At 45.2% G+C, this 24,313-nt stretch overlaps 1 protein-coding gene across 4 annotated transcripts in view; it reads left to right on the forward strand.

Annotated features, from left to right (window-relative positions):
* SYN1 (synapsin I) overlaps positions 1-24,313 on the forward strand; it is a 96,255-nt gene that overhangs the window by 12,791 nt on the left and 59,151 nt on the right. For all 4 annotated transcript variants that reach the window (XM_063433075.1, XM_063433076.1, XM_063433077.1 and 1 more), the window contains exons 2-3: positions 4,092-4,149; positions 20,916-21,007. In XM_063433075.1, coding sequence (XP_063289145.1) covers positions 4,092-4,149; positions 20,916-21,007 — 150 coding nt within the window. The remainder of the gene's footprint in view (positions 1-4,091; positions 4,150-20,915; positions 21,008-24,313) is intronic.

Raw genomic sequence — 24,313 nt, forward strand, 5'->3', positions numbered from 1 at the left:
TAGCCCAGCGGTGTTTGGTCGTCGAGCACCTGGAACTAAAATCGTCTACTCGATGGCGCGAACACCGCTGGACTTCCAGGCCGTTCGGGAGCTCCGGTCTTTTAGTATTGGGTTCCCCAATCGGTGTTTTTAGGTACTTTTAGGAGAATGTAATATAAAGTCTGTTTTCGTGCGCCGTTCTGTTATTTAAGCTGGGATCTGAGCGGTACTCGCACGAAGTATGTGCTTAGACCCCAGCTATCTACCGAACAGTCATTCATTAATATCACACGAATAAAGTAAAAGTTATATATTTTTATGTTAAAACCCGGTTCTGCTGTACGGAGGGATAATCCATTAACCGGATATTCTAGTGGGAGTATCCCTCTCGTACAGCAGTGCATGGTGGGAGAAATGCTCTGTAAATTAAGTTTCCCATGTAGTCCACTTCTGTAATACCCCTGTAATGTGACTAAGGAAACCCCTTGCATGGGGAATCACATAAATACTGGAGCTTGTGAATAAAAAACTCAGTTGACTCCCAGCACTGTGTTTCGTCCGGTTACTGGGGGATTTGGGATATTGCCTTCATTTCCAGCGCTTTACTTTGGATTACTTTCTTAACCAGCGGAGATATTGGGATTTCATATTGCAGCTCCGCTATAAAGGTGTCACACACGGCTTCTCCATTTTGCCAGCTCAATGAAGTGGTCTGGGTGCAGGTCCCTCAGGTTTTAACCCTTCAGAGAAACTGCTATGTTTACATTTGGGGTTAATCCAGCCTCTAGTGGCTGTCTTCCGGACAGCCACTCGAGGCGCAACTGCGACGCTGGAGGCACGTTTCGCGTCTATAGGAAAGCATTGCAAAAATGCTTTTCTAGGGACACTTTGAATGCGCGCGGCACTTGCCGTGCATGCGCATTCGGTTCTGCTGACGTTGGATGGGGGAGGAGAGGTCACAGCGCCAAAGGAAGCCCATCGCTGGAATATGGTAAGCTGCTGAAGGGGTTTTAACACCTTCAGCACCACAGGAGGGGGTCCCAGAGGGTGGGGGCACCCTCAGGGCACTATAGTGTCAGGAAAACCGCTTTGTTTTCCTGACACTATAGTAATCCTTTAAATCAGGGGTAGTCAACCTGGTCCCTACCGCCCACTAGTGGGCAGTTTGGGATTTCAGGTGGGCGGTGGTGGGTTCTGCAGGAAACGCCCAGTGGGCTTTGATTGCCATGGACCAAGGCCGGCCTTCCCTGGTAAAAGCTATGAAGAAGGGAGGGGAGACATTAAAATAGATTTTCACATCTAACCCATCTACACACAGCATAGACCCTATGCACCCGTCACACACACACAGACTGCCCCCTCACACACACTGCACCACCCCCCCCCACACACAGACAGAACCTCTGACACATACACAGCATCCTTAACACACACACACAGCACCCTTCTCACACATACACAGCACCCTTCTCAAACTCACACAGCATCCTTCTCACACACAACACCCTTCTCACACACAGCACCCTTCACGCACACTGCACCCTTCACACACGCACACTGCCCCCTTCACACACGCACACTGCCCCCTTCACACACACACACACACACTGCACCCCCCTACCCACTGCACCCCTCACACACACTGCCCCTCTCATGCACAGCACCCTTCAAACACACACACTACACCCTTCACACACACAAACTGCACCCTTCACACACACACACTGCACCCTTCACATAAACACAGCACCCTTCACACACACTGCCCCTTCACACATACAGCACCTCACAGACGCACATAGAAAAAAAAGTAGAATATAAAATAGAAAAAAAAAATGAAAAACAATGATAAATCTAAGCACATATTTGAAAAAACATTTCTAAAAAACAAACAAAACAAAATTGCGCTATAAAATTACTGCAGCACTGGTGGGTGGTAAGGAAATTTTACCATCAACAAAGATACAAAAGGGGGCGGTAGGTATTAAAAGGTTGACTACCCCTGCTTTCAATAAAATCATGACGGTGTAATATCACGGTGTAATATGTCATGTGTTGTTCATCTGAGGTTGTATTTACCCAAGGAATAGATTATTGTTGTAAGTCCTGATATGTAAGACCATAGAATTCAGAGGGTGTACTTTATTTTTCCCATGACTGCCTATCGATCTATATATATATCAGGGTTTGACAAATTTGCTTTGAATCTAGGAGTCCGTTTTTTATTTATTTTTTAAACTAATGAAGCCTTATTTTACAATGAGAAAAATACAATTCTTTAATGGACGCTACAGCCACTCAGACGGCCAGTGTGTAGCACTTACGCTCTGCATTGAGGCGCTGAATGTTCCCCATATATAAGTATTCACAACTTTTCAACTAGCCACAGCATGTGACACTAACCGTCTCTATCACTTCATTCGCTGTCTATTACTGCATTCACTAACCGTCTCTATCACTTCATTCACTGTCTATCACTGCATTCACTAACTGTCTCTATCACTTCATTCACTGTCTATCACTGCATTCACTAACCGTCTCTATCACTTCATTCACTGTCTATCACTGCATTTACTAACCGTCTCTATCACTTCATTCACTGTCTATCACTGCATTCACTAACCGTCTCTATCACTTCATTCACTGTCTATCACTGCATTTACTAACCGTCTCTATCACTTCATTCACTGTCTATCACTTCATTCACTGTCTATCACTGCATTCACTAACCGTCTCTATCACTTCATTCACTGTCTATCACTGCATTTACTAACCGTCTCTATCACTTCATTCACTGTCTATCACTGCATTCACTAACCGTCTCTATCACTTCATTCACTGTCTATCACTGCATTTACTAACCGTCTCTATCACTTCATTCACTGTCTATCACTGCATTCACTGTCTATCACTGCATTCACTAACCGTCTCTATCACTTCATTCACTGTCTATCACTGCATTTACTAACCGTCTCTATCAATTCATTCACTGTCTATCACTGCATTCACTGTCTATCACTGCATTCACTAACCGTCTCTATCACTTCATTCACTGTCTATCAGTGCATTCACTGTCTATCACTGCATTCACTAACCGTCTCTATCACTTCATTCACTGTCTATCACTGTATTCACTAACCGTCTCTATCACTTCATTCACTGTCTATCACTGCATTCACTAACCGTCTCTATCACTTCATTCACTGTCTATCACTGCATTCACTAACTGTCTCTATCACTTCATTCACTGTCTATCACTGCATTCACTAACCGTCTCTATCACTTCATTCACTGTCTATCACTGCATTCACTAACTGTCTCTATCACTTCATTCACTGTCTATCACTGCATTCACTAACCGTCTCTATCACTTCATTCGCTGTCTATTACTGCATTCACTAACCGTCTCTATCTCTTCATTCACTGTCTATCACTGCATTCACTAACCGTCTCTATCACTTCATTCACTGTCTATCACTGTATTCACTAAGGCCTCTATTACTGATTTCACCAACTGTCTATCACTGCATTCGCTAACCGTCTCTATCACTGTATTTAATGTCTATCACTGCATTCACTAACCGTCTCTATCACTGTATTTACTGTCTATCACTGCATTCACTAACCGTCTCTATCACTGTATTTACTGTCTAGCACTGCATTCACTAACCGCCTCTATCACTGTATTTAATGTCTATCACTGCATTCACTAACCGTCTCTATCACTGTATTTACTGTCTATCACTGCATTCACTAACCGCCTCTATCACTGTATTTACTGTCTATCACTGTATTCACTAACCGTCTCTATCACTGTATTTAATGTCTATCACTGCATTCACTAACCGTCTCTATCACTGTATTTACTGTCTATCACTGCATTCACTAACCGCCTCTATCACTGTATTTAATGTCTATCACTGTATTCACTAACCGCCTCTATCACTGTATTTACTGTCTATCACTGTATTCACTAACCGCCTCTATCACTGTATTTACTGTCTATCACTGTATTCACTAACCGCCTCTATCACTGTATTTAATGTCTATCACTGTATTCACTAACCGCCTCTATTACTGATTTCACTAACTGTCTATCACTGTATTTACAGGTCAAAACATTTTAAGGGAAGGAAAATCAATGGAGAATTTGACATAAAAGTGGAACAAGTAAGAGTGATTATTATAAAATGTGCATTTCTTTGCCTATACCTTAATATATATTATAATTTCTGTAAATTAACCCAGTACACCTGTACTTACTGTATATCACCCCAATATACCTGCACTCAATGTATATTATTATCCCAATATACCTGTACTTACTGTATATAACCCCAATATACCTGTACTTACTGTATATCACCCCAATATACCTGCACTCAATGTATATTATTATCCCAATATACCTTTACTTACTGTATATCACCCCAATATACCTGCACTCAATGTATATTATTATCCCAATATACCTGCACTCAATGTATATTATTATCCCAATATACCTGTACTTACTGTATATCACCCCAATATACCTGCACTCAATGTATATTATTATCCCAATATACCTGTACTTACTGTATATAACCCCAATATACCTGCATTTACTGTATATCACCCCAATATACCTGTACTTACTGTATATCACCCCAATATACCTGCACTCAATGTATATTATTATCCCAATATACCTGTACTTACTGTATATAACCCCAATATACCTGCATTTACTGTATATCACCCCAATATACCTGTACTTACTGTATATCACCCCAATATACCTGCACTCAATGTATATTATTATCCCAATATACCTGTACTTACTGTATATAACCCCAATATACCTGCATTTACTGTATATCACCCCAATATACCTGTACTTACTGTATATCACCCCAATATAACTGTACTTACTGTATATCACCCCAATATACCTGCACTCACTGTATATTATTATCCCAATATACCTGTACTTACTGTATATCACCCCAATATAACTGTACTTACTGTATATCACCCCAATATACCTGTACTTACTGTATATCACCCAATATACCTGCACTCAATGTATATTATTATCCCAATATACCTGTACTTACTGTATATCACCCCAATATACCTGCACTCAATGTATATTATTATCCCAATATACCTGTACTTACTGTATATAACCTCAATATACCTGCATTTACTGTATATCACCCCAATATACCTGTACTTACTGTATATCACCCCAATATAACTGTACTTACTGTATATCACCCCAATATACCTGTACTTACTGTATATCACCCAATATACCTGCACTCAATGTATATTATTATCCCAATATACCTGTACTTACTGTATATCACCCCAATATACCTGCACTCAATGTATATTATTATCCCAATATACCTGTACTTACTGTATATCACCCCAATATACCTGTACTTACTGTATATCACCCCAATGTACGTACTGTATATTACCTCAATATACCTGCACTCACTGTATATTACACCAATATACCTGCACTCAATGTATATTATTATCCCAATATATCTGTACTTACTGTATATTAACCCAATATAGCTGTACTTACTGTATATAACCCCAATATACCTGTACTTACTGTATATTAACCCAATATAGCTGTACTTACTGTATATAACCCCAATATACCTGTACTTACTGTATATCACCCCAATGTACGTACTGTATATTACCTCAATATACCTGCACTCACTGTATATTACACCAATATACCTGCACTCAATGTATATTATTATCCCAATATACCTGTACTTACTGTATATCACCCAATATACCTGCACTCAATGTATATTATTATCCCAATATACCTGTACTTACTGTATATCACCCCAATATACCTGCACTCAATGTATATTATTATCCCAATATACCTGTACTTACTGTATATCACCCCAATATACCTGTACTTACTGTATATCACCCCAATGTACGTACTGTATATTACCTCAATATACCTGCACTCACTGTATATTACACCAATATACCTGCACTCAATGTATATTATTATCCCAATATATCTGTACTTACTGTATATTAACCCAATATAGCTGTACTTACTGTATATAACCCCAATATACCTGTACTTACTGTATATTAACCCAATATAGCTGTACTTACTGTATATAACCCCAATATACCTGTACTTACTGTATATCACCCCAATGTACGTACTGTATATTACCTCAATATACCTGCACTCACTGTATATTACACCAATATACCTGCACTCAATGTATATTATTATCCCAATATACCTGCACTCACTGTATATTACCCCAATATATCTGTACTTACTGTATATTATCTCAATATACCAGCACTCACTGTATATTTCACCAATATACCGGTACTTACTGTATATTATCTCAATATACCAGCAATCACTGTATATTACACCAATATACCGGTACTTACTGTATATTATCTCAATATACCAGCACTCACTGTATATTTCACCAATATACCTGTACTCACTGTATATTACCTCAATATACCAGCACTCACTGTATATTACACCAATATACCTGCACTCAATGTATATTACCCCAATATACCTGTACTAACTGTATATTACTCCAATATATCTGTACTTACTGTATATTACGGTACACCCAGGTATAAGAGGGGTTAACACCGCTAAGGACGTTCACCTTCCGAATGGAGAAGCAGCTAACGAAAGCTCCAATTAGCCGAACAGGAAACATACAAAATAATCCACGAACCAAATAGCCGAACAGGAAATCATGCGAATAAAAAATCCCCCCAAGAACGAGACAAGGCTCCGTGTTGGGGGTCAAACAGTGATCTGTTTAATCGGGGCTTCCAGCCCGGGCTTCCACCAGGTGGACACTCCCCTAAGGAACCTGGTGGAAAACTGTGACAAATATAATGCAGTAGCCAATGGAAACACTTTGGCTATAAACACTCCCCATTTACTGTACAGAACCCTCCTCTCTATCCTGGAGATAATTGGGAAGTAATCCAATTATCTCCAAGGACAGAGGCAAAACTAAATTTTAGGCATGACAATAAAAATACATCAAAGTATATAACTTGCAAACTACCGAATGCACTATACACATTTATGTATCACCAGATAGCTTAGATCTGAGCGCACATTATTACCGAATGGCACTCAGATCAAATACATACAGTCCAATCGCCATGGAGCCAAAGTCTTTCACATATTCTTACGGTATACGAATGGGCTCCATGGCGTAGCTGTCGGGATCCTGCGGGCGGCTGCGAGGGGAGGCTGCACTCTGCTCGCAGTACTCACCCTCCAGCCGTCCGCAGTCCCCTCCTCCTCGTGGGCTCGGCGAGCGGCATCCTTCCAGCCTCGGATGCCGCCCGCGTCTTCCTCCACATCCCCCAGCAGCAGCATGCAAGACGCTGCACGCTGGGAGACCGCCCAATATATTACACGCCGGGGTCAGTCACCTGACCCGGCGTTAAAGGCACAGTGCCTCAATCACAGTGGGAGGTTTAGATATCTCCCACGTGTGATTGTTAATTCTAATTGGAAATTATCCAATCAGAATTAACCTTATGGTTTAAATACTTACCTTTCCTGTTCCTCCCTGCCCTGTTGTGGTCTTTGCTTGCTAGTATTGCTACTGAACTTGTGTTTCTGGTTACGTACTCTCTGGCTTGTTAATCTGACTTTGTGACTTTCTCCTACCCTTTGACCTCGGCTTGTTTCTCGTTATTCTGTCTTCTGGTTCCCCTTACTCGGCTTGTCTCCTGACTATTCTTTGTGTGCATAGCCCGGCCACTCTAAGGTCCGGTACTGCACCTTTTCTGTGTGTGTGTTAGCGTGTTGGGTTCCCCGAATCGTGACATTACAACAGGGCCATAATGGAACCTGCTGACATACCACAACACCTAGTTAATCAGGAGGCTAGAATGGATGGCTTGGACCACCGTATGGATCAGTTTGCTCAAGCTTTGCAAACCATACTGGCTCGTACTGCACACTTGCAGCCTGCCGTTCAGGAGGCTGCTGCTGCTGTGCCCGAACCCATTCCCACTCCAGTACCCGTTCCTGCTCATGTAGTTCATATGACGCCGCCACAGCGCTACAGCGGTGACCCAGCATTGTGTCGTGGTTTCCTCAACCAAATCGACATCCATTTGGTGATGAATCCACGTTCCTATCCCACTGACAGATCTAAAATTGCCTTTTTGATAAACCACTTGTCCGGGAGAGCTTTAGCATGGGCCAACCTCATGTGGGAGAATACGTCTCCTATGTCCTTTGCAGATTTTCTGACAGCTTTCAAACGCATGTTTGATCAACCCGGCAGGGTTGCTTCTGCTGGCAAAGCTCTGCTTAGGGTCCGACAGGGTAATAGATCTGTAGCGGATTACACTATCGAATTCCGCACTCTAGCAGCTGAAGTGGTTTGGAATAATGACGCCCTCGTAACGGCCTTTCAGGAGGGTTTGGCCGCTTACATACTGGATGAAATAGCATCCAGGGAATTGCCTGTTCTTCTGGATGATCTTATAGACTATATGATTCTTATTGATAACCGTATTAGAGAGAGGCGTAGTCAAAGACGGCTGGATACACGGGTGTTACCTGCTCTACCCAGTACTGCACTACTAGCGTTACCCGCTCATAGGCAACCATCCCCCGAACCCATGCAATTGTGTGCTACGGGGTTAACTGAGGCCGAAAGAGCGTACCGTAGAAGGGAGGGGTTATGCCTTTATTGTGGGAAGAAGGGGCACCACTGTAATGCCTGCCCTAAAGTACAGGGAAACTGCAGCACCTAAGGCCTAGAGAGGAGTCGGCCTCAGGTGTTATGACTTTGTCCCCTCATGTGTCCATCTCCAGACCGTTTATTACGGTTTCTCTTTTGGTCAATAAAACCACTATAACAACCAAAGCCTTGATCGATTCAGGTGCGGCAGACAACCTTATGGATGAGAACTTTGCCAAAACCGCAGCCCTGACTTTGATCCGAAAGGCTACACCCTTGGCCGTTGAGGCCATAGATGGTAGACCACTTGAGAAACCTCTGGTGACCCATGAAACCAAGGAAATAGTTATGTCTGTGGGTGCTTTGCACAAGGAAAGGTTAACCTTCCAAATAATTGACTCTCCTACTGCCTCCATCGTTCTGGGTTTTCCCTGGTTAGTTAAACACAACCCTGTACTTGATTGGGGTTGTTTAGATATACTCTCCTGGGTGGAATCTTGTCAACGAGACTGTATGGCTCATGTACGTCCTGTTTGTTTACTCAACGTGCCCACGGCTAAACCACTTTCGGTTTCTGTCCCTTCTGTTTATGCAGACCTTGCATTGGTTTTTGAAAAAAGGGAGGCAGATAAGCTACCTCCACATCGTGAATATGACTGTGCCATAAACCTGTTACCAGGTACTATGCCTCCTAGGGGCAAGGTCTACCCTCTTTCTGAGAAAGAAAACCAGATCATGGAGGAGTACATACGGGAATCCCTAAGTAAAGGTTTTATTAGAAGGTCCTCCTCCCCTGCTGGTGCTGGTTTCTTCTTTGTGGCAAAGAAGGAGGGCGATTTGAGGCCATGTATAGACTACAGGGGTCTGAACAATATAACGATTAAAAACGCCTACCCTATCCCCCTCATCACTGAGTTGTTTGATCGTGTTAAAGGTTCTAAGTTCTTCACTAAATTAGACCTCAGGGGGGCTTATAACCTTGTCCATATAAAGGAGAATGACGAGGGGAAGACAGCGTTCAATACGCGCAGTGGGCATTACGAATATCTGGTCATGCCTTTTGGACTGTGTAATGCTCCTGCTGTGTTTCAGGACCTCATAAATTATGTCCTTAGGGATCTATTGCATGTCTGTGCCGTGGTGTACCTTGACGACATACTTGTGTATTCTCCTGATTTGAAGTCACACCATAACCATGTTAGGATGGTGCTCAAAAAGTTATTACAGAACGGACTCTATTGTAAGTTAGAAAAATGTTTATTCGATCAGACCTCTGTGCAATTACTTGGATATATAATTACTGAACAGGGTTTCAGTATGGATCCTGCTAAATTGGAAGCCATACTGTCCTGGCCACTTCCCCAAGGACTGAAGGCTATCCAGCGTTTTATAGGATTTGCCAACTATTATAGGAAATTTATAAAAAAACATTTCACCACTTATCTCTCCTATAACGAAGCTGACAAAAAAAGGTCTACATCCTAGGGTTTGGACTCCTGAAGCCCTTAAGGCCTTCGAAACTCTCAAAAAGGCATTTGCCTCTGCTCCAGTGCTGCACCACCCTAATCCTTCTCTTCCCTTTGTTATGGAAGTAGACGCTTCTGAGTCGGGTGTGGGAGCAGTACTGTCACAGAGGTTGTCGTATGACAAACCCCTCCATCCCTGTTGTTATTTTTCTAAAAGGTTGTCTGATCCAGAAAAGAATTACGATGTTGGGAACAGGGAACTATTAGCTATTGTGTTAGCTTTTAAGGAATGGAGGTACTTATTAGAGGGTTCTAGAAATAAAATTATGGTTATAACAGATCATAAAACCTCTCCTATATAGCTGATGCTAGAAGGTTATCTGCCCGGCAGGCTAGATGGTCTCTATTTCTTTCACGCTTCCAATACGTTATTACCCATAGACCTGGTTGCCGTAATGCCAAAGCTGACGCTATCTCTCGACAGCATGAACCGTTAGAATTTGTTAACCCGACTCCTGTACCTATTGTACCTGCGTCTCAGATAATAGCTGCTACCCGTTTGGTTGTTTCGTCTCCTTTCCTTGATAGTATTAAGACATACCAAACCCAAGCACCCCCTGAGACGCCGGTTGGTAAACTATACGTTAAAGCAAATGACAGAAAAAAGTTGTTAACTTTATTTCACACCACTAAAACTGCTGGTCATCCGGGGGTTACCAAAACCTATAAGGGCCTCCTTCAACAGTTCTGGTGGCCTTCACTTAAGCGAGACGTAGTGGATTTTGTACAGGCTTGTCGGGTCTGTACGCAGTGTAAGTCCCCTAATGTAAGACCCCAGGGTCTACTGATGCCTCTATCTATACCCAAGAAACCATGGACCCACTTATCCATGGATTTCATTGTAGACCTTCCTCTTTCTGATGGTCAGACAGTGATATTGACTGTGACGGATAGGTTCTCTAAAATGGCGCACTTTATTCCGCTTAAGAAACTGCCTTCTGCGGTTCAGCTAGCTCAGGTGTTTGCCAAAGAAGTGTTCCGCTTGCATGGGGTACCTCAGGATATCATATCTGACAGGGGCCCTCAATTTGTCTCTCGGTTTTGGAGGGGCTTTTGTGCTGAGATGGGGGTCTCCTTGTCGTTCACTTCCTCCTATCACCCACAATCTAATGGTGTGGCCGAACGTGCTAATCAGTCTGTGGAATTGTATTTGCGCTGCTTCACTAATGCGCACCAGGACGACTGGTCTCTCCTCCTTCCGTGGGCTGAATTTGCCAGGAATACGGTGTCTCATTCGTCTACTGGCTTAAGTCCTTTTGAGGTTGCTTATGGGTTTCGGCCTTCTGTCCTTCCCGGTGCGTTCTCCGACAAGGGAATGCCCGCCTTGGACCAGCACCTCGCCTCTTTGCGGAAGATGTGGGATCAGGTCCATGTTGCGCTGTCTCGTTCAGCAGCTGCTGAGAAGAAGTTTGCTGATCGCCGTAGGGTTGCGGCCCCTTCTTATGTTCCGGGTGATAGGGTATGGTTGTCCTCCAAGAACCTCCGTCTCAAGGTTCCCTCGATGAAATTTGCTCCCAGATTTCTTGGTCCCTACAAGGTGTTACGTAGGGTTAACCCCGTTTCCTACTCCCTTGACCTGCCTCCTTCCATGCGTATTCCGAACACGTTTCACGTCTCGCTTTTGAAGCCCTTGCTGTGTTACCGGTTCTCTCGTCCCTTCGGGCGGCCCGTTTCCCCTCGCGCTGTCCCTAGTGACGTGTACGAGGTGGCTGCCCTTCTTGACTCTCATGTTTCTAGGGGTCGGCTGCAATATCTGGTGGATTGGAAGGGGTACGGCCCTGAGGAGCGGTCTTGGGTTTCGAGCTCTGATCTGCACGCTCCCTCTTTGGTCCACTCCTTTCATGCCCGGTTTCCTTTGAAGCCTTCTGCTTCCTGCCCTCCGGGCGGTCTTCGAGGGGGGTAATGTTGGGATATGCGGGCGGCTGCGAGGGGAGGCTGCACTCCGCTCGCAGTACTCACCCTCCAGCCGTCCGCGGTCCCCTCCTCCTCGTGGGCTCGGCGAGCGGCATCCTTCCAGCCTCGGATGCCGCCCGCGTCTTCCTCCACGTCCCCCAGGGGCAGTATGCATGACGCTGCACGCTGGGAGACCGCCCAATATATTACACGCCGGGGTCAGTTACCTGACCCGGCGTTAAAGGCACAGTGCCTCAATCACAGTGGGAGGTTTAGATATCTCCCACGTGTGATTGTTAATTCTGATTGGAAATTATCCAATCAGAATTAACCTTATGGTTTAAATACTAACCTTTCCTGTTCCTCCCTGCCCTGTTGTGGTCTTTGCTTGCTAGTATTGCTACTGAACTTGTGTTTCTGGTTACGTACTCTCTGGCTTGTTAATCTGACTTTGTGACTTTCTCCTACCCTTTGACCTCGGCTTGTTTCTCGTTATTCTGTCTTCTGGTTCCCCTTACTCGGCTTGTCTCCTGACTATTCTTTGTGTGCTTAGCCCGGCCACTCTAAGGTCCGGTACTGCACCTTTTCTGTGTGTGTGTTAGCGTGTTGGGTTCCCCGAATCGTGACAGTAGCTATCCGGGGTAAGTCCATTCGTGTAGACAAAGTACCGAACGGGCCGGCGTTCGTATGCGGGATGATCAGTAGACGGGAGGTTGGCGGCTGTAGCGGTGTTCGTGAGAAATAGTGTCCGTTTTTAGTTCCATGAAATCGTCGACGAACATCGCTGGGCATTTGTACGTCCAAGATGGCCGCCACCTCGTGGTCGGCATACGAACGACGACCACCCAACCGATATTCAACAATTAGGAAGTGTCTGCGGTTAACCACAACGTTCTAATGAGGCCAAGAGGTTAACCAGCAGCACACTTCCATGCTGGGTGGCCGGCCGTTCAGCAGTTTATTTGGGAAAAGGGTAAATAAACTAAAGGGCTGTACGGACAGTCAATAAGACGAACACACGAACCAAGGAGGAATAAAAGTATTTTAAAGACAGATGGGTCTGTCACATGGCTCCCTCCTTGTGGGACACTCCGGCATACCCGGCTTGATCCTTTGCGGGTCAACTTGGGGATGACCGGAACTAGGAGGCCGGAGTGATGTCTGTTTGTCGGGACAACCCATCAGCATTTCCATTCTGCTTTCCCGGGTCTGTAGCTGATGGTGAAGTTATAAGGTTGCAAGGCTAAGCTCCACCGCAGCAAGCTGCCATTGTCTCCTGAAACCCGGTTAAGCCAGACCAATGGGTTGTGGCCAGTCACAAGGAAAAATTCCTGTCTGTACAAATAGGCGATTCAGTTTTTTCAGTGCCCAAACCAGGGCCAAACATTCTTTTTCCACTGCCGCATAGCTCACTTCTTGGGGTAGTAATTTTCTGCGACAGGGTGCTCTCCTCCATCCTCTCCGACTTGGCTCAGCACTGCCCCTAGTCCAAACATGGAAGCGTCTGGACAAGAAAACTTTGTTAGGTACTGGGGCAGCCAAGACAGGGGCATTTACAAGGACTTGTTTGAGAGCAAGAAACGCGGCTTCACAAGCTGGAGACCACAGGTAGTCTTCTTGTTGAGCCGCCTGTAGTCCACACAGAACCAGGTGGTCCTATCTTTCTTAGGCACCAGGACTACAGGCGAGGCCCAAGGACTGTCTGAGTGTTCAATGATCCCCTAGCTGTACAAGACTAGTGAGGTCAGTCTGGGGATCCTTCTCTAGTAAGTAGGGAAGAGGTAAACTTTCAGAGTCGTCTCCAGCAGGGCCACACACTGCAGCGACATTCTCCTGTCTTTCCTGATACTCCTTCAGCATGTTCACATGAAAGGATCGCTGGATCCTTTCATCTGCACACCTGGCAATAATATAGGTAAAACAGAAAAAGAAAATATCCCTTAAACAGGGACAATGGAGTGTGTCCAGACCATATCCAAGAAGGGGGTAACCCTTAATATGTACTGCAAAGGAGAAAAAAGAAAAGTGATCCTAAGACCAAGAAGTCTAGGATACACTTAGTCGGATATAGGTCTGAGTACAATGTTTCTTTTGAAACCATAAATGTATTAAATCATAAGCATGAATATATAAAAAAAAGAGAAAAAATAATAAACACACTAATAAACCAAGAGGAGAAAATGGAGCTCAGTGAGCTATATGGGAAGTCTAACTCAAAGCTAATACTGAGGTATTGCTAAAGGACATTTAAATGCCCAGTATATGAAAAGAGAAAAGATGAATAAACAGCCTCCAGAGGAGCTAGAAATATCTCTCAAGTATAAGGCATAACATCTCAAGTATGAGGCAACTGCTCAGCCAAAGTCTAATACAAAAGACACCCTCCAGCCCCAGTAATAGTAGCCCTCCAAAATAGACAGGAACAGATAAAGCACGTTGTATCAGTGCTACAATGTTATACACACTAACTAGTGCTACGAGTAACAGTCCTGTATAGAGAGGGCTATCTGGGAGACAGGAATCCCTAGCTAAACTTAGTTCAAATATGGCTCCAACTCCCCATAGCTAAATAAACACCCCAAACAGTGTGGAAATGAAAAGTGCAGTGATTATAAAATCATCCTATCGCCTAACGCGTTTCGGCGCTACAAGAAGCGCCTTTCTCAAAGGCTATCAATGAGGGTAATCGTTTGAGCGGGTATTTAAGTCCTGAGTGACATAGTTAATGAACCAATCAGAAGGTTACGTGGGCGGCGTTACGTATACACGCCTACCCACCAGGATAGTACCACCTTTCTGTCAGACGTCCATGATCGCGCCAATCGGAATGAGGTGGGCGGAGCTAAGTGCCGAACATGGAAACACATATGAATTGTGTTGCCATGGACACAAGCTTTCGCCCACCATGGTAAAGGGATAACTTGGGCATTCTGATCGGAGCTTGTTTATATATCAATAGTAGTAAAATAACTATGGGGTATAGGGGAGACTTTTGTTTGCCTCTTTCTAGATTTATAGTAGCTATTACTACCGGTAAAAGATTGGAGACTGCATTTCTGCAGCACATATCTGGTTTATGTTGGCAGTGCAGTATAAATGCCCGCTGACTATTGATATATAAACAAGCTCCGATCAGAATGCCCAAGTTATCCCTTTACCATGGTGGGCGAAAGCTTGTGTCCATGGCAACACAATTCATATGTGTTTCCATGTTCGGCACTTAGCTCCACCCACCTCATTCCGATTGGCGCGATCATGGACGTCTGACAGAAAGGTGGTACTATCCTGGTGGGTAGGCGTGTATACGTAACGCCGCCCACGTAACCTTCTGATTGGTTCATTAACTATGTCACTCGGGACTTAAATGCCCGCTCAAACGATTACCCTCATTGATAGCCTTTGAGAAAGGCGCTTCTTGTAGCGCCGAAACGCGTTAGGCGATAGGATGATTTTATAATCACTGCACTTTTCATTTCCACACTGTTTGGGGTGTTTATTTAGCTATGGGGAGTTGGAGCCATATTTGAACTAAGTTTAGCTAGGGATTCCTGTCTCCCAGATAGCCCTCTCTATACAGGACTGTTACTCGTAGCACTAGTTAGTGTGTATAACATTGTAGCACTGATACAACGTGCTTTATCTGTTCCTGTCTATTTTGGAGGGCTACTATTACTGGGGCTGGAGGGTGTCTTTTGTATTAGACTTTGGCTGAGCAGTTGCCTCATACTTGAGATGTTATGCCTTATACTTGAGAGATATTTCTAGCTCCTCTGGAGGCTGTTTATTCATCTTTTCTCTTTTCATATACTGGGCATTTAAATGTCCTTTAGCAATACCTCAGTATTAGCTTTGAGTTAGACTTCCCATATAGCTCACTGAGCTCCATTTTCTCCTCTTGGTTTATTAGTGTGTTTATTATTTTTTCTCTTTTTTTTATATATTCATGCTTATGATTTAATACATTTATGGTTTCAAAAGAAACATTGTACTCAGACCTATATCCGACTAAGTGTATCCTAGACTTCTTGGTCTTAGGATCAATAATATAGGTAGAATCACATACCTGAGCTACCACTTTATACGGGCCCTGCCAAGATGCTTGCATCTTATCTGTCTTCACAGGTTTGAGCATGAGTACCTTCTGCCCCACCTGGAAGACCCGCTGTCAGGCACCCCGATCGTACCAGCGCTTCTGTCTCCCCTGGGTCGCCTGGAGGTTCTCTCTTACCATCAGAGACAGTTGTTCCAGGTGGTTCCTGAGTTCTAGGCGTAGCTATCCGGGGTAAGTCCATTCGTGTAGACAAAGTACCGAACGGGCCGACGTTCGTATGCGGGATGATCAGAAGATGGGAGGTCGGCAGCTTCAGTGGTGTTCATGAGAAATAGTGTCCGTTTTTAGTTCCATGAAATTGTCGACGAACACCGCTGGGCATTCGTACGTCCAAGATGGCCGCCGCCTCATGGTCGGAATACGAACGACGACCACCCACCTGACATTCAACAATTAGGAAGTAGCTGCGGTTAACCACAACGTTCTAATGAGGCCAAGAGGTTAACCAGCAGAACACTTCCACGCTGGGTGGCCGGCCGTTCGGCAGTTTATTCGGGAAAAGGGTAAATAAACTAAAGGGCTGTACGGACAGTCAATTAGACGAACAAACAGACGAACCAAGGAGGAATAAAAGTATTTTAAAGACAGATGGGTCTGTCACACTGTATATTACTCCAATATCTGTACTTACTGCTTATTACCTCAATATAGACAAAGAGTAGAAGGGGACCGCGCCCCAAACAGTATAAATAAAAGGTGTATACGTACACAAATCTTTTGGAATTGTACACACAATTGACATCAGAAACAAAAAAGACAAAGGAATACATGCAATATGTGGAATAGTGCAATATGGTATGTCCAGTTGGTGAATACTAGAAAAATCTTAAATAATATCACTCACATTTGCTAGAGCTAATTTAGAGCTCAGCTGTGATGCGCATGGATGGAACAATCCCCGTCTAAGGATATATGTAGGTCTAGACGTCTCTGGTATCTCGGATAAGGTGGAGTATGCAGGTCATATATAAAAACATAGAAAAATATTCTAATAGTGAAGTAAGTACTTTTTAGTGTTCAAAAGAGAATAGAGTAATGTACTCACATTTACTAGAGCAGAACTTGCTCTAGTGTATACAGCATAGGTGTTATAATCCCCAAATATGATGGTGCCAGGAAGTGAATAAAATGAAGGTGAAAAAATAAATTTGTAAATATAAACATTTACCATTTATTAAATAAAAACAATAAAAGCAGTATCAAATATCTTCAGAGGGACCCACTTTACGTGTTTCACCTGTTAAAGGCTTCATCATATTCCCATATGTTACCTCTCTTCTACCCCTCCCTGTATGTTACCTCTCTTCTACCCACTCCCTGTATGTTACCTATATTCTACCCCTTACTGTATGCTACCTCTATTCTACCCATTACTGTATGTTACCTCTATTCTACCCCCTTACTGTACGTTACCGCTCTTCTACCCCTTACTGTACGTTACCTCTCTTCTACCCCTTACTATATGTTACCTCTATTCTACCCCTTACTATATGTTACCTCTATTCTACCCTCCCTGAATGTTACCACTCTTCTACCCCATACTGTATGTTACCTCTATTCTACCCCTTCCTGTATGTAACCTCTCTTCTACCCCTCCCTGTATGTTACCTCTCTTCTACCCCTCCCTGTATGTTACCTCTCTTCTATCCCTCCCTGTATGTTACCTCTCTTCTACCCCTTCCTGTATGTTACCTCTCTTCTACCCCTTACTGTATGTTACCTCTCTTCTACCCCTTCCTGTATGTTACCTCTATTCTACCCTGTTACGGTTGCCTCCAGGCTAGCTGAAAGTTGGACCATAGAAAGGATGCTCCTAGCGCTCACCAAAGGACCATCAGCACTGTAGACACCATAAGTACTGCAGACTCCATGAACCGCCGCTGCTGGGCTGTGATCTCTCCGTCTGCTATCCACCCTGGACCTATGACCAGGTGCTCTGCCCTGATGCCAGCTCTTCCGCTGGGATAGCCTGCATGACGTCAGGCTCTGGACAAGGGAAAAAGGGAGGGCAGAGGTCAACTGCACTCTGCCCAACTGCCAACTCTTCTGCTGAGGGGATTGGGGCATAGTCCTGCCCTGTAGCAAGGGGAACGTGGGTGTTAACATCCCCTCTGTTAACCCTGGGACCAAGGTAGGCGTTAGCTAGTGGAGAATTGGCTTACCTCCTCCTTCTGATACTCCTTCTGCCGTTGGGGAGGGAGGTCGATGCTCTCTGCTCCCTGTAGAACATACTGCTGCTGGGAAGAGAGGCCGGTTGTCTCCTCACCCTCTCCACACGGCTGCTGGGGAGGGAGGTCGATGCGCTCCGCTCCCTGTGGAACATAGTGCTGCTGGGGAGAGAGACCGGCTGTCTCTTCTCCCTGACACTTACCCTGCCGCTGGGGAGAGAGGTTGATGCTCTCCTCTCCCTGTAATTGGGTCTGCCCCTGGGGATCTGGGCCGACTGCCCAGCATCCCTGTAGGGCCGGTAGAGAGACGTTGGTCCCATCTCCACCTGCCTGCTGGGGGTCCTCCCAGGACCAGTCTATGAGGTCCGCTCTCCTCTCCCTGTAACTTATTCTGCCGCTGGAGTCTGGGTGCCCATATCCTCCAGCTCCACAGTTTGCACTCATAGTCCCGTGCCGCATGGTTCTCAGTATACAATTCCTGCATGATTCGACTGACCACCTCCTGCACAGGGTCTGGACCATACCGGATTAGCCGCCTTTTTACTTCTTTAACGAAATCTGCACCCTCATAGCGACATATCAGGTTGAGGTGCTTTTCACTGGCTGCTGTCCAGGGTCTTGCTAGCTCCATGCTGCTGTAGGTAGGGACGCTGCGCAGTGGCTAGCGTTGCCCTCAATAAACTCTCATACGATACCAGTGCTGCTCCTTGCGCTAGGACGCCATCCCACCGCTGCCATGAAATGTTATGGTTGTCTCCAGGCTAGCTGAAAGTTGGACCATAGAAAGGATGCTCCTAGCGCTCACCAAACCATCAGCACTGTAGACACCATAAGTACTGCAGACTCCACGAACCGCCGCTGCTGGGCTGTGATCTCGCCGTCTGCTATCCACCCTGGACCTATGACTAGGCTCCAGGTTCCAGTGGGTGAACCTCTTCCTTCTGTAGAGCGAAGCAGGATCAGGAACAAGAGCTCTTACAAGAGCTCAGTAGCCAAGGGAGTATGCAGAGCATAGCAATCCCTGTAGTGATTATAGCTGTCCCCTACAAACACGAGGCAAGGCTGCGAGTTAGAGGGTCAAGAAGATCTATTTAATCAGCACCAAAGGGCTTTCTTTTATGCAAGTTTTTACACACAGTTACCACCCACATGGTTTTGTAGAACAGCCAATCAAACACATAATAATACACTCAGACACTCCCAGTTAGGACAAACAAACCCTCCCCTCTGCCTGTGATATAATTACTGTTCACAATGGGTTAACTTAATTATCACATGCAGGAAAATACAGTTTCATACAATATTCATAACTCACAAAATATACATACAATCTCTCATATTAATCCCTGTATGTTACCTCTATTCTACCCCTCCCTGTATGTTACCTCTATTCTATCCCTTACTGTATGTTACCTCTATTCTACCCCTCCCTGTATGTTACCTCTATTATACCCCTCCCTGTATGTTACCTCTCTTCTACCCCTTACTGTATGTTATCTCTGTGACAGACCGTTTGCCGACGGATGCTCCTCGTGCTCACCAAGGACCATAAGCACTGCAGACCCCACTAACCACCGCAGCTTGGTTGGGGTCTCGCCGTCTTCTGCCCACCCTGGACCTACGACAAGGCTCCAGGTTCCAGTGGGTAACTCTCCTCCAGGAGAGTATAGCAGGATCAGCTGTAGCAACGTATCCAAAAATCACCCAGATCAGATAAGGGATTTAGAAATTTTATGGAAGTCTCATGCTTAAAATAGTTCCATAGAAGTGCCGCTGGAGGACCGACCAGGAACCATGAGGTTTTCATGCCGAAAATAGTTCCAGGGCATTCGCGGCTAAGTCCCCCTGAAGTATATTCGCGGTTTTGGTCCATGTAAAAAAGATGGCCGCCACCACATGTTCGAATGGCGGCCACGTCGACTGTTCAGGATTTTGAGGAACCATTGTTTAAAGAACCAATAGCCACAAATAGGGTCTCTCAACCACAATAAATTAAAGGGGCCATAGTCACAGGGTAAAAGGCTGGCAAGTAGTCCCCTCCAAACCCCAGTGGCGAAGTGGCTTTCGCCACAATCTCTATTCTACCCCTTACTCAATGTTACCTCTCTTCTACCCCTTACTGTATGTTACCTCTCTTCTACCCCATACTGTATGTAACCTCTCTTCTACCCCATACTGTATGTAACCTCTCTTCTACCCCATACTGTTTGTAACCTCTCTTCTACCCCTTACTGTATGTTACCTCTCTTCTACTCCTACCTGCATGTTACCTCTCTTCTACTCCTACCTGCATGTTACCTCTCTTCTACCCCTTACTGTATGTTACCTCTCTTCTACCCCTTCCTGTATGTTACCTCTATTCTACCCCTTCCGGCATGTTAACTGTATTTTCTTAAACTATGAACCATCCACATGTACCAAATTTTACTATTGTATCTGCTGATTGCTCTATATTAACACTATCTGCCCTTCATTACCACTCATTGTGTTTCAGGCTGAGTTCTGTGACTTGAATCTCGTAGCACACTCCAACGGCAATTTCTCTGTGGATTTGGAGGTTTTGAGAAATGGAGTGAAGGTGATGAGGTGAGTGCGGAACAGACTACATTAATGCACATCACAGAATAGAGATAGCGAATAGCTGGCCAATTCCCCAGGCTCTGTGGCCTCCTGGACTCTGACATTGTCCATGTCTGGTCAATGTCAATGTTTCATCCAGGAATGGCACATCGCAGGATAGAGATAGCGAATATCTGGGCGAGTCCCCAGGCACTGTGATCTCCTGGACTCTGACCACACATGGACACGTTCCATCCAGGGATGGCACATCGCAGGATAGAGATAGTGAATAGCTGGCCGGGTCTACAGGCTCTGTACCCTCCTGGACTCTGACCACACATTGACACGTTCTATCCAGGGATGGCACATTGCAGAATAGAGATGTCGAATAGCTGAAAGATTCCCCAGGCTCTATGGCCTCCTGGACTCTGACCACACATGGATGGGATGGAACATCGCAGGATAGAGATAGTGAATAGCTGGCCGGGTCTACAGGCTCTGTGCCCTCCTGGACTCTGACCACACATGGACACGTTCCATCCAGGGATGGCACATTGCAGGATAGAGATGGCGAATAGCTGACAGATTCCCCAGGCTCTATGGCCTCCTGGACTCTGACCAGACATGGACATGTTTCATCCAGGTGTAGCGGAATGGGCTATAGTTCAGTACCCCTTTTTTGGTACTAGAGGCTGTCCATACCGCTGTGTGTGTACTTTGTTCTGTTTTATTGTATCCCTCCATTGCAACACTGTGTTACTGTGATATTTTGTCTAGTTGTTCGGTACTAATAACATTTATATTGGATTACACTATATGGTTCGACAAACGAACAAAGTACCGATCGACCCGGCCACCCAGGAGAGGAGTGTGGCACCAATTGACCCTATTAACCTTCTGCATATCTGGTTAACCGCAGATGCCTGAACCCCTGTGTGCTCCTCTGGGTGGCCGTCATTCGTGTAGACGAACACGTGGTGGCAGCCATCTTGGCATACAAATTACACCAGCAGGGTTTGGTCATCGAGTGTCATCGAGTGTCTGGAACCCAAATTGGGCACTCGACGGTACGAACACCGCTAAAACCTCCAACATCGTATATGTTCGTGAAAACCCACCCGAACAGAGCGGTATTCTCTAAGAATAACTAATACGAACGAGGGGATTATGCCGAACTAAGCCACGAATGCCCTAGCCCTAGGATTTTGCATGTTTTGGCTACTCAAACAGAGACCAACCGCACAGCCCTTTCGTGTGGAACTATTTTGGGCATACACCTCGTTTGCGGTCGGTAAAACTAAGACTTCCAGGAAATTGGCGAACCCCTGAACCGATCTGGGTGATTTTTCATTATGTTGTTCACCCAGATCGGGGCTATCTGGGGATACGTAAATTATGGGTGTATGTTATGGTTTTGGGGTATATTCAAGAATTGGGGAAAAATTAGTGTTTTACAACTTAAAGATAATTAAGTTATCTCTCATGCTGAGGGAGGGAATATGTGTACTGTATCCATCTCTGACAAACTCCCCTTCATGAGATTTTGGAGACTATGGGCCCTGCCCTGCAAAAAGACAGGCTAAAAAGTGACTTCCATGGGAAAATGTGCCTCTTCCCCTCCCCCTTTTTCCTGTTCTATTGTCCCAGGAACACTGCCTGACCAGTTAAAACTGGCTGCTTTGTCCCTCCTCAATCTCCCATCAGCCCTTGCTATTTTCTGACCTCACCCTTACTTGTACTATAGGGCACTTTTAACATTGGAGCGCTTAGATCCAAGCTATCTGGGGATATGTTGGACATATAGGTTAAACATTGTATTATATGAGTTATGTATTTTTATGTGATTTTTGTAACAGTTTTGACTTGGAGATATTTTCTTTACCTGGAGATAATTAAGTTACCACAGCCACTTAAGCCAATTATCTCCAGGATAGAGGAGAAGATAGACCGGCCACACAGCCTAAATCTGTGGAACTGTTTTGGGCATGAAAGCCATGCTTGCGGTCAGTCAAATATGACTTCAATAAAACTTTTGAACCCCTTCTCTTATCTGGGTGATTTTTGGATATGTTGTTCACCCAGATCAGGGCTATCCAGGGATGTATGATTTATGGAGAAGCATACCCGGTTGTTACCCGGCAACAGGCCTGCACCCAGGACCACAACTCACACCCGAAGGATCAGGTAAGAAACATTACCCCATCCCTAGAGTGTGTTTCCTGGGCTGCCCCTAGCGAGTTTGAGGCAGAGGTGACCACAGACCCCACGCTACAAGTGTATAGAGACAGGGTCACCTCTGACCAACCCGGGGCGGAGGCGGAGAGATTTGTGTGGGACAAGAAGTTATTGTACAGGGAATCAGAGAAACTAGTAGCCGGGTCTGAACCGATTCCCACTAGACAGCTAGTGGTACCTCAGCGGTACCGACAGGAGTTACTCCGGATATCCGGACTTTTAGGAGTAAGTCGCACCCGGTACCGACTTACCCAGAATTTCTTTTGGCCAGGGATTAATCAGGAAGTCAGGAGATATTGCCAGACCTGTGATACGTACCAGAGAGTAGGTAAGAGGGGGGATTGCCGAAAAGCTAAGTTACACCCATTACCCATAATCGAGGAATCCTTCAGCCGTATAGCAGTGGATATAGTAGGTCCATTAGTCAAGCCTAGCCCCTCTGGCAAGAAGTATATCTTGACAGTGGTGGACTACGCTACCAGGTAACCAGGGGCGGTGGCCTTAACTAATATCCACGCTGAAACTATAGCTAAGGCCCTCATGCGGATTTTCTCCCGAATGGGGTTACCCAGGGAGATAATTTTGGATCGGGGTACTCAATTCACAGCGGAGATTACACACCACCTCTGGAAGATCTGTTGCATTAAGCCGATAGTCAGTGCCCCCTACCATCCCCAGACCAATGTGCTTTGTCAACGTTTTAACTGAACGTTGAAACAGATGCTCCGAACATTCGCCGAAACCCATCAGGACTGGGAGAGATTCCTGCCACATCTCCTGTTTGCATACCGGGAGGTGCCGCAGGAATCCACAGGATTTTCCCCGCTTGAATTACTGTTTGGGAGGCGGGTGCGAGGACCCTTAGACCTCATCAGGGAACATTGGGAGGGAGACCGTAGCCAGGACGGTACTCCCATCATACCATATGTGCTGGAATTCCGGGTCCGACTGGAGTAATTAACTAGATCGGTACAGGAAAACCTCCAGGTGGCCTAGAACCGTCAGCGCACATGGTATGATCGGGGAGCCAGGGACCGTGGCTTTCAGGTCGGACAGAAAGTTCTAGTTTTATAACCTGTCCAACATGGTAAATTACAG

The sequence above is a fragment of the Pelobates fuscus genome, chromosome 9, assembly GCF_036172605.1.
Source record: "Pelobates fuscus isolate aPelFus1 chromosome 9, aPelFus1.pri, whole genome shotgun sequence".
Lineage (NCBI taxonomy): Eukaryota > Metazoa > Chordata > Amphibia > Anura > Pelobatidae > Pelobates > Pelobates fuscus.